The sequence below is a fragment of the Sipha flava genome, unplaced genomic scaffold (assembly GCF_003268045.1).
Source record: "Sipha flava isolate LNK unplaced genomic scaffold, YSA_version1 34_pilon_pilon, whole genome shotgun sequence".
NCBI lineage: Eukaryota > Metazoa > Arthropoda > Insecta > Hemiptera > Aphididae > Sipha > Sipha flava.
The window spans coordinates 2,121,843-2,134,094 of record NW_020273045.1 but is presented as its reverse complement, the minus strand read 5'-3'; the positions used below and the strand labels follow the sequence as shown (position 1 = coordinate 2,134,094).

Sequence of the window (12,252 nt, the reverse complement as noted above, 5' to 3'; positions counted from 1 at the left end):
CGATGAAAACCTAAATTTACTGCGATCATATGTTTAGAGATTAATCTGGTTAATGTAGTCCGGTTGAAACGAATAACTTATAACATAACCGTACTAACATCGGATATAAATATAAAAACAATATTAATATACGGTTTAAGCAGTTTCATGAAAAACTTGAAGTTTTATTCGGGAACAGAAATTCATAGGTATATCGGAAAACACCTATATTTTATACATAAAATAAGTGATGTATTATTCATAAGCAATACGACAAAATTTATCTCTACTTGACGTGAGAATATTGTGCACTGTACGTGCGCCTATGAACCATAGTATCTGTGAGATTGAACTTTTGATTTGGAATTTCGATAACGGAAACCGACGGGTAAATCGTTAAAAAAAATAAATATTGCTTGGACAAGTGAACTCGGATGAATCAAATAACCAATTTTGAAATCTAGTGCGCGAAAAACCCCGTCTAGTTTCGATTCGCGGTGTCATCGCAGGGAGGATTAACATACAATAGAGATACACATTTATGTTACGGGTTTTTTTTTTTTTTTTTCGAGACGAAGTTAAAAATACGCATATAAAACACGTTTACAAGTAGAAAATATGCAATATCCCCCAGTTGCGTCCGCACGGACGTATTACACGTACAGTTGTTGACGTCTGTTAGAAGCCGTCCGGGCAAAATATAGCCGGTGTTCGTACGGATGACAGAGTCACCGCCTTCAAAGCCATTAGACGTGACCGCGGCGGAGACCCTTAACCGTTTTTTCTCCGCGCGCGTGTTATAAAATAAATGACAACGTTATAACTAGTGCAGACCGTTTGACAGAGCACAAGCAATTCAAGAAAATTTATCGAAACATGTAAACACTTTTAAAAAAACGTGTTCACGCGCGAAACGCAAGTGGCGTTTAAACACGTGTCGATACGTCGCGCTGTATACGTATTTGAGTTTATTGGTATCGATTTGTGGTTTGAAAAACGTTCAGCGTGTTTTATGACGTGATAAAGAATGAAAAGAAAAAATCCGTAACGCGTGAAATGGAAATAACAATAATTCTGTAATAATAACGATTCTACGATTAGGCCGGATTGCGAGGAGAGGGAATGGATGTATACATAAAAAAAAAAAAAAAAGGGAAAAAACCCGTAGACGTTAATGGTCGATAATAAAGTTAACGAGTCACCGGCGGTCGCCGGCGGCGTGCACTGGTGACAAATTACCGGCACTAATAACATCGCAACACCACGGAAGCGAGTCGAAATCACCGCCGTCGGTTGGTCGTATCCCACTACAACGCTGTACGTGTGTACAATATTATGCGCTGCCGTCGTTGTCGCGGCCGCGCTTAAAACCCCTAAAACGGTCATTCGTCCGGTACAAAAAAAAAAAAAATAAAATAAAATAAAATGTATTGTCATTTCCGAAACGAAAAACAAGCCCACGCGATGTCTTTTTCCTGTTACCGAATCGTTAACCATGATTAATATTTTTCATACGACCTGACCGTCACAGCTGTTGCTGTCACCGGTATTTTGGTCAGTAAATCGCCTTAACAATTTCGCCCGACGTTTATTGATCGTTTCCAGTTATTTCGCGATCGACTATTCGACTCGCGATTTCCGTTACACCGAAAAATGTCCTATGATTAACGTGCATGAAATACTCCGGTGTCTAGATACCGCTTCCTCGAATTCGCCCTTTGAAAAAACGATTGCTTGTTTCAATAAAAAAAAAAAAAAAAAAATCTTTAGTTGCTCGTACCAACGTATGCGATAACAGCTCTATAGATACAATCGATTTATAATACATTTCTTATCTGTACTATCGTAATTTTTACGGCTTCACGAACAGAACAAGACATTGGATTTTGCGTGCTCTGCGGGTGACCGACCATACACCTTCGCTTAAATGTGTTATCGTTTAATCCTACTTAAAAACAAAGTTCCGTCTATCGTTACATCGTGCGGCAGTCTGTTTCTTTTGTCTCTAAGACAATAATTGACCGACCCGGGTCGACTTACGAATTGGGCGGTGAAAAACTATCGACCATCTGATTCGGGAAGACACAGCGAGTCGGTATAGCAAGGTATACCTGATCCGAGTCCGTATTGATGTGAGCCAACACTCGACCACTTCGTAAATAAAAGCTATTATTCCATACTATGCTATGCTACGTTTTTAGTTGTAATCGATCGATTTTGTTTGATTTTTTTTTCATTCTCCTTATCTAACAATAATCGTGCAGGTTGCTCCGTCGTAAGAAATTTTTGTTGCTACGCTGGACTTTAGTATTGCAAACATGTCAATGTAACTTTTACGTTAACTTAAACTTTGGCGTTATAAACTTGATACGGGTCCAGTTGGCGCGAGCCGCATTTATGTATGATAATTATTATTATGTATTTATTAAATATTTATCACTTAAAGGCAGTGGCATATATAGGTTTTTATTTCGGAGGGGGTCGATGATTATGTATTTGATTTTTGGAGGGAAGGGAAGGGGAAGCACACTATTACGACAAAAATTACTTTAACACTGTAAGACTTCTCGACTGTTTTTACACCATCAGAGAAATAAGAAACTCAATTTTTTTAATGATTTATAATCTTTTAAAAGTATAAAAACTACATAGTTATAAACAATTTTTTTATTAGAGTCATTCAAAATTCATCACATATTTTCTTAAAAAAATAAATAAATTTTATAAATATAAAATATTAAGTTATCGCATAAGCAACATTCTCAGTGTCGCCACACATTTTCGGAAACACCCAGTGTTAAAACATATCCATATTAAAAATAACAATCTTTAACAATGGTGTTTTTCATTTCGGAGGCGGCCTGGGCTTTCTCGCCTCCCCTCCCCCTCCCATAAATATGTCCCTGCTTAAAGATCATTGAATGATTATTACTTGTCACCGGAAAAAATAAGATTTAGACGTCTGTGACAAATCGTTCAACCTATACTAATTAAATAAAAAAAAAGAAATGTTTAAATTATAATTTGATATGCTATGTCTCATTAATTATGACGTTAACGCGATGCCACCAATTGACAAGTTGACAACACGACAAATCGTACACCGATTTTATAAAATAAACACACATACATATTAATTATAAAAGAAACGCAAATTAAAAATAAATAGGTATCTTTGAAAATGCACGAATATCGAATGAAAAATATGTATTAATAACTCATAGACTTGGGTAAAGTTGTATTAAATAATAACATTTTACAAATAACACGTTTTAGCACTTTGTATTACTTGGAAATAAAAACAGCAATTTTCAATTAGTAGTTAGGTACACCCATTAAGGATTTTCAATAACATAAGTGCGGTAGCTTTAATAAATCTCAATTGCATTAAAATGACCGGCTCCCGTTATAAAATTTAATGCAGAATAATGTTTAGAAAAAATAGAAAGTAACTTTAATCGAAACACATTTTACGATAAAAACCAAATAAGATGTATAATTATTCGACTTCGAGCATAAATAACTGAACAAATCATTTACTTTATGTTAATCAAAACAAATCATGAAGATATAAATGTATAAATTACATAGTGCAACGGCGTACATAAATTTTTCGAATACTTCGGTTTTGATATCTGAAATAAAAAATACATTAAATAGGCATTAAAGAAGTAGTGGATACTGTACGTGTAGGCACGTAAATTCATCGTTAAAAATAAAAACCAGTTAATAAATTATGCGTCTATTACATAGATAGTAAATGTACCTACATTGTAGTATATAGATACTCATTGGGAACACGCGCAATAAGTTTGCATATTTTATTTTCATTTTTTATAATATACGAAAACGAAAATTGCTTCGGTATTACATCGACCGGAAAAAAAGGTTAGCCGTTCCTTTCCACAACTGGTCCCAGTGGAAAACTACAATGCACGTGTTGTTATAATGATTCGCACGCGGTCATCTGTGTAGTTTTACACAGTACCGCTCGCAGAAACCGCCGTGTACAACGTCGTAAACGTACGAGCACCGAGCGACATCGTTGCTGGCAGCTGCTCCGGGTAAGACGTTCGAAAGCAAACCACGATTCGTGTGTACGCGAGTCAATATACGTTCGTAGAGCTCGAAAACCCTTTTGCCCGTGGGAAAATCGTACGAAAAACTTTCGCGTTCGGAGACGACGCGCCGGGGCCGGAAAAACGGACGGACGATCGGGACGATACGAGCGACCGAAAAACATTAACGTCAGAAAAGTTTTCGGGATCGTGAGAACGAATGAAAATCCGTCGGAATTATGCGGACACGGTGCGGTACAATGTACGCCTGCGTATTCGGGTCGTAAACGTGCGCGACCATAACGTGCGCGGTACGTGTTATGGTTGTACAACGAAATTCTAGATTCGGTATTTAGGTACACAGGCGTGAGTCACAATATCTGCGGAAGTGGAGTACGCTGAAACACGACGAGAGAGAAAAAAAATAAAACCAGAAATGCCCCGCTTACGATCAGACAAATGTGTGCGCCTGAACGCGAAATGTCCCGGTGAAAGGTACGAAGGATTTCGAAATCAAACAGAACCAAGTGTACGGTACTACTACACCGGAGCCCGATTTGGTTTTGAGTAAACGGTACTGCACGGGTCGAATCCGACGTCTTATCTCTACAGGTTTTTCACCTGAACGGAACGTCGTACACGCGTTCAAGTCGCGCAGCGCTCTATCCCTTCGTCTTCCACTTCTCCCGTCAACCATTTCGGCCGTATGTACACGTATCTACACGTGCCCGGGTCGTTACACAAAGTCTTCGGTTAGCCGAGTGCAGTGCAGCAGCGGTGCACGCGTTCGTAGCTGCACGCACAACCGTTTTTGTTCCTCTATTCGTTTCGCGTGCTCGCATCGTACCGTGATATGATGAGAAAACAATTTTAAGCTTTCCCGCGCGCAACATACAACCGACGTGGTACGGCCCGTAACCGAAAACCGATCTCGTTGCTACGAGTTACGGCGAAAAGTTCAAATAAACCCGTCTCCTGGCGATCGCGGGCACCGTCCTACTCGCGTACGCGCGGTCGCACGTTATTTTCGCACCGTCGCCGTGCGATAAAGACAATTATTCGCGTCTCTCAACGCGATCGACCCGCGCACCACTGCCCGGCGTGCGCGAGGAGAGGGTAAGAAAAAAAAAACCCGCGGTCGACTGCGCGACGACATCGGAAGGAGTTCGCCCCGCGGCCGCTCTCGGTCCGGTCGGTTCGAAAACGTATCGCGTTGTCTTCGCGATCGTCGTCGACCGAACAAGTCTCTCACGTGTTGGTCTTATTATTTTTACATAACTATTATATCCGAACACTGCTCGCCCGTCGTACACGTACAGCCGTTGCCAGATAAATTGAGACGGCGGCGGCGGCGGCGGCGCGATAACGGAAAACCAGTGGTTCTCCGTATTTCGATATTATTACCGAAAATACATCAATAGACCAACTGTTGTTACAAATAATGTTTTTACGATATTAATTTAAAATCAAATATTCCGATGATAATCTTTTGTTCAAGAACAAAAAGTAGAAATTGTAAAATAATATAATCAATATAATAATAATACATAATGTTAATAGTATGATGATGAAATAATAACAACATCTATATGCGTTATTATTATAAAAACAAATATTGTTGATACGACTGAAGTGCTTGCGCGGTCAAAACACACCGGGTCAGGTTAGTTGTTTTTTTAGCAGTGTAGGGCAACCGGAACGGGAGAGAGTACAGAACATTCTGCAGACAATTTTTTTGCACCGAGCCGGGTTCGAACTGGTGACCGCGCGCGTCGTAGCTAACTGCGAGACCTTTGCACCACACACTACCAGCCACTAGTTTGGGCTGGGCTTAATGAAAAGTGCCGCCGCCGCCGCCGTCTCAATTCATCTGGCAACGACTGTACCACGGGGTACCCCGTTCGCACGTACTCGTAACTCGTAACGACGGCCGAGAACGCGCCGGAGAGGGCGTCATCGACGTTACCGCGGAGGTCTGACGGGGAGGGGGGGGGGGGGGTAAAGCAATATAATTTATATTGGAAAACAATCGATTCCGATCTACGAACCACCCGACGAGCACCGCCGCCTCCACCGGCACGTCGTCCGTTATTCGCTACGCAAACTTTGTAATTATCTCTCGTTTTCTCGCCGCACGCACACGATTTATGTGTGCTCCGTTCCGGCGGCGCGAGAGAGTGCCTCGTAACCGTCCCGCCGAGTCCTATCGTCGTAGATCGCCCGATCCCGTAACGGGAAGCTCCGGTACGTACCGGGGCGCTGTTCAATAATTTTTTTTTTTTTTTCCATCCGCCCCCCCCCCCCCCCCCCCCCCCCCCCCCCCGGGACGCCCCGGCCCCCCCCGGGCCGCCGCCCCCCAATTTTTTTTTTTTTTCCCCCCCCCCCCCCCCCCCCCCCCCCCCGGGGATTCTCGTTTACCTTACGGCCATCGTAGAGACACGCAAAGCGAATACTGCTTGGATCGCGTGTGCGATCAACCGGTGCGCAAAGCTCTCGCGAAATTTCCGGTACATCGCGAGCCCGTGATATATTATTGCGCCTGCGCGGTCCGCGTCCCGACGGTCGGGCCACGGTCGGCCGGTGTACCGTCCGCAGTCGACGTACGTCCACGCGCGTCCTCGGACGAACGACGTTGGAACTTGTGCTCTGCGTGGTCCGGTCTAGTACGGTGTCCTAACGTACAGAAACTGTTGGACCGTCGGTTTGGTCGCCGGTTCAATAATCGTTTAGGAGTAGTTCGGTCCGGATCAAATGCATTATTTTCAGTCCGGTCCCGGTCCCATTCGTGGTGCTTAAAGTCCAACTACAGGTATTGTTATGTGAACGAATAAAACGAAAAAAAAACCTACAGCCCTAGGCAAATATTTATTTATAAAGTCGGGCAATCCGGTCCAGTGTAATACTAAACGCATCACACGGTACGGTCTGGGCTAATGCAGTCTGAACCTTACGGATCGGTGTCCATAAACGGTCCGAAATGTTTCGCGATCGAACCGAAAGCCCGGTTCACGGTCTACTTTATTAAATGTTGTTCAATTACTGGTCCGGTCCGGTATAAAAGTAATGTAAAGCCGTCGGTCCGGTCCGACTTCGGTCCCCTGGTAAAATTTGAAGTCCGGCCCGGTCATGAAATAACGGACCGTGCAGAGCACTAGTTGGAACTAGTGTGTCCTTTGTGCGCTGATCGAATAGTACGCGTACGGACGCAAACGTAGCGGTCGAGTCACCCGGCCAACACCGAAGATCTTTTTATTTACACGTCTTCTATTTTTTTATATACTGACTTAACCTGATTAAACATGATAATCGCAGTACTTTAGTGATGTTGATTATTTTACAATTGTTTTTTTATATTCTCAAATGTTATAATATTGAACTATTTTCTATGGCGACACGAACGAACAGTAATTTTTCATGTGCCTTATGCTTCCTGCGACCTGGATTTTATCGGTATTGCTTGATACTGCAACGTACAGAAAAAACGAGTTGAATCATATAATGGTTTATTCTTTTAATCGTACGACTCAATCTAAAAGCTAATTTATTTGTTTACGATTAAAATCATATTATTTTTTTTCTACGGTTTCGAATCTCATACGTACGTTTACTTTTTCGGTTGGCGTGTCAAATAAACTTTCTGTTTGGAATACGTCTTAAAATTTCTTTTATTTTTTTTTTTTTTTTTTTTATAATAATCTGGTTTAAATATATAGATTTAATAATTTAAGGATTTAATTTCAACTAATACAATAAAAAATTGATTACTAAATAAAAATATAAATAAAATAAAATTGAACATTTTTAATTTTCAATAAATAAAATAATGCTGTTAATTCAGTGATTGGTGTATGAAATAAATCAATATTACACATAGAATTACCAACTGACATGAGTTTATTAACAAGAAAGTATATATCGTATGCATTAGAAACAGTTGGAAGATAAAAATTTATATAGGATTTATTTCTAGAAATTAACTTTAAAATTTAAACGTTGAATGAGTTCAAGACAATCAATTCGATTACGAAATAATTTGAATGAAAATTTCAAACCTAAACTAATTATTTATTGATATTATTTTAAAATAACGATTATCGTCGCCATATCCTGATTGAGAAATTAATTGAAAAGCGCATTTATAACATAAATATCTTAAAAAATTATTTTTAATGGACGTTAAACATTGATTTCGCAAAATACTATCTGTAAGTCAAACTAAGAAAATATACTCAAATTTAAAGCGAACAACAGAACAATATAAAACTCTCAAGGCTGATGCACCATTGAAATCTGTACGGCATACGTTGTATTAAACTTACTGTAGACATAGACTTTTTCAAAGAAACACTATCGAAAGTTTTACCCGAACGCCATTCACATGTTAAAAACAACGTTTTGTGTACTGTTCGGTTAAAATGTCCACGTCTAAATCGTTCGGGCGTTAAAGACCAATCGGTTTTATTGATTTCCGTTGCCGGCAGTAGATCGTGTCTCCCTCGCCGGAAGGATCGCCGTCACAATACCCGTCAGCCGCACGTGTGATTACCGGACGGAATAATCCCGCTACCGGACGACTAAAAAAACCGTACACTTCCGTCTGAATATTTTAGCTTTTTCTCGTCCTTTTGCTGTTCACCCGAATATCATCGGACGGTTCGGTGCCGCGGGCGGCGGTCGCGCGTCACGATCCGTGCGCCGACGACGTGTAATCACATCGTACCACGTCAGCGCGTGTCCGTCCGACGTTTGCGTGAAATTTCGTCGTAATCGCGGATTGCGACGACTTGTCGGGGACACGTTCTCGCCCGACGCGGTCGGTTATTACGGTCGCGGTTTTCATTGTCATTACGTTTCGTACGGACCGGGATATCACGGAAACCGCCGTTGGAAAGCGTTGCGCGCGTACATTGTATTCGAAAGGCGTGGACGGCGAGAGGAGAATATAAGCCAGAAATGTAAGGAAAAAAAAAAAAAATGAAAAAAAAACGGCGAAACGTGCAATTAACGAGACTTCTGAAATCGTCCACGGTCGTGACGGACGGATCACTCGCCCCGTCGTCCTCGGATGAAAACTGTGGAAAAAGTATGTGCACTACGCGTACCGCTCCGCCGACGACGGTCCCGCGGAAGGTTACCGTCACGTTGACCTTTGTGCGTGTGTTGCGTACCACTGCGAACGTGTCGGTCACCGCGGTCGTCCTGCGCCGCCCGGACATTATTACAGGTCCTAGCCACCGCCGCCGCCGACGCGTGGGTGGTACCCGCGTGTAGACATACGAGTGCTTATCGTTTACGTACTGTGATCGGCACGGCGGACGCCGACGGTCCGTCTCTCGGAATTATGACGTCGGAAACATGAAAATATGCACGTACGGTATTATAACGCGTCCTGCGGAACAAATATCAAACGTTTTGACGTCCGAAATACGCCTCGCGGGTGGTGCACGTGTGCGTATGCGCTCGGTTTAATTATACACGAGTGCGTTCGCGGTATTTTCGCTTGCGAGTTTTTCGTGTTTTTTTTTTTTTTTCTCACCACCCACCCACCCCTTCTGTCAGCGATAAAACTGTCAATGTCCGAACGACCGGCTAGGAACCACTCCGAGGACACCTTTGGGGGACAACTGTATTGTGCGTGTACGCCGCGCACGGTTTACGTCGCGAACGTTTATATCCAACGCACGTACAATATGATGTACGCACGTACAATGTGTGTTGTTGAAAACAAAAAAATGTTCGTTTTACGGTCGGACGTTTTGCGAAAACATTCTCAAGAAAAAACGCGTGTTTTTTTCTTTCTGAACACACAAAAATGCCTTACGCGTTCGAATCAGTTTACCTCCGTGCGTACGAGGCGAACCGTACACATCATTCCGGTATGCCGAGCCGGTATGGTTTATGAACTCTCAAACGATTCGACAGCGGCAGAGACGGTCGTGGACCGATTTGAATATCTAGAAAATTAAAACCGTCGCCGCCGCGGCGTCAGCCAGCCGACACAAACGGTTTTTGTGCTCGGATTAATAAAATTGCCGAGAACGTTGAAAACAAAAATCGGTCATTTACGTCCGCACTCACCGCGTTCGGACGCGTTCATAACTGTACGGCGAATTCACCGCGTGCACGCGATCCCGAAGGTATTCGAAAAAAAATAAATAAAAAATGATCATCGCTTGTCGTCCGCGGCCGGGGTAATGCACGGTACATACGTTACCACATTATACGCGGTCGCGGAGACCGAAGATAAGCGAAATGATTCATCGCGGCCAATTATGGCCGACCTATCTCAACCGGAAAACGTTGAGCTTAATTACTCGACCGCGGAGATTGATATTACGATCCAATGAGCATTTAATTATGTTAATTCGCCCCGGTCGTCTGCGGGACAAGAAGAAAAAAAAAAAAAATTCGAGCGCAACGTTCGCCGCGTACGCCTTACCCGTCCGGTGTTAAAGATGCGCGTTTTTTTTCCGCTCGCATCGCATTATAATACGAAATTAACCTATACCCGTGAAATGCAAATTTTTCACTGACCGCAAGTGGTGCCGCCCGTGGATCCGTCGCCGCGTCATTCTCGCACACACGCCTTTATCGCCAATACACGTTTCCACGCGTACATATTTATACAAGAACAAAGTAAATACCTATAGGTACGTCTTATATACGACTCCCCTTGCTTGCCACCCACAGAGCTCGTTGAAACTCTTTCGACGGGTTATTGAATTTTTATATTTTTTTTTCCCTTCGTTTATTCATATCTCAATAAAGCCATGCAACCGCAATCGATCCGCAAACACCGTTTGAAAATATACGCTTTTCGAGTAGACCGAAAAGTTCGCTGTACGCGCAGATGGTCCGCGAATTCTGACGCAAGTCGAAACAATACAACGATCACGCTGTTTTATAGGTACACGACCATTCGTGCCGACCCGGGTTGCCGTAACTCTCGACTGATTTACTTCACGTAAGACGTGCGTTTTGTTTTCACATTTCGTGTTCACGCGGTACGGTTAATTATGCGCTATTCCACGAAATCGTATAACAACATAATACCGTAGATTAAACTTTATTCCGATTTCATGAAAACGAGAGAATCGCGTCGCGGCTGAACACCGTAATGTCGTACGTTATATTTAAATAGCATACCTATATATAATTTATAACGTTACTAAATCCGTTGTAAGCCGTACCGAATCGACTCGTCTAGTTGTGCGGTCTTAATAAATTCCAATGGCAAATAGAAGGTTTCTCCGCCGGCCGTACAATTCCGGTCGATACAAACTCGGCTAAAAACGGAGATCTGCAGGGCTTGTTTCGTGCCCTAGGGTACTCGATATGAAATACTTGCGGGTTTGCGTTTTAAAGTATTAATAAACTCTGTCCGTCTTTTTGGTTTCGACCGGGTCTTGCACCCTCCCCTGTTTCCGGCTGACCTTTTCAGTTCGGCGTAGCTCGATAGACAGTCGGAGATCATTTGTTTGGCAAATCATGTTCTTGGCCACACGCTACGGTTTCATTAGTCCATGGACGGTATACGGTGTAGGTCGAAAAACGTACACCGGACAGTGTGTATGGGGTGGCCATAAAGCGAACGCAAAACTCCGTACGCGGAAACGGAATAAAAACCGAACAGTTTGATCTTTTCGTGTCCGTATTCGGTGAAACGAAAAAAACCGAAACCGTGTCCGCCGTGTTCGGCGTTCGAACTAACTTTTCGATAGTTTCATGATCAAACCGCCTCCGAGTTACGGTCCGAATCGTAGTCGGTTATAGTGTATCATTCAAACATATTTACGTCCGGTCGTGTTCGATATTCGTATAACTAACGATCGGGTTGGGCGTTCGGCGTGTTCGCAGGGACCAAGAAGCGGCCGTGATGCGCGCCAACAGCTGGCTGTACCACTATTACATGGTGCAGAGCAAACTGCAGTACGGGATGCAGTTCGAAGCGCAGACGTCGCCGCGGGTGCCGTCCGCGGGACCGGTGGTGCAGACGACGCCGCCGCAGCAGCAGCAGCAGCAGCAGCAGCAGCCGCCGCCGTCGACCGCTGCACCCGTGTACGCTTACCATCACCAACAGTCACCGCACGACGGCGGTGGCGGCGGTGGCGGCGGTGGCCACCGGCAAGACTCGTATCCACCGGCGGAGCAGCAGCAGCAGCAGCACCACCAACAGCACCACCACCATCACCAGCAGCAGCACTTCCATCAGTTG

The 12,252-nt window shown here is 43.4% G+C and overlaps 1 protein-coding gene across 1 annotated transcript in view; it reads left to right on the top strand.

The window, feature by feature from the left end:
- Window positions 1–12,252, top strand: part of LOC112687493 (neuronal PAS domain-containing protein 4) — a gene marked incomplete at its 3' end in the record, with an annotated part of 132,342 nt that extends 120,090 nt beyond the window's left edge. Inside the window, 1 exon segment of the mRNA XM_025560224.1 lies at window positions 11,895–12,252. Within this exon segment, the coding sequence (XP_025416009.1) occupies window positions 11,895–12,252 (358 nt within the window).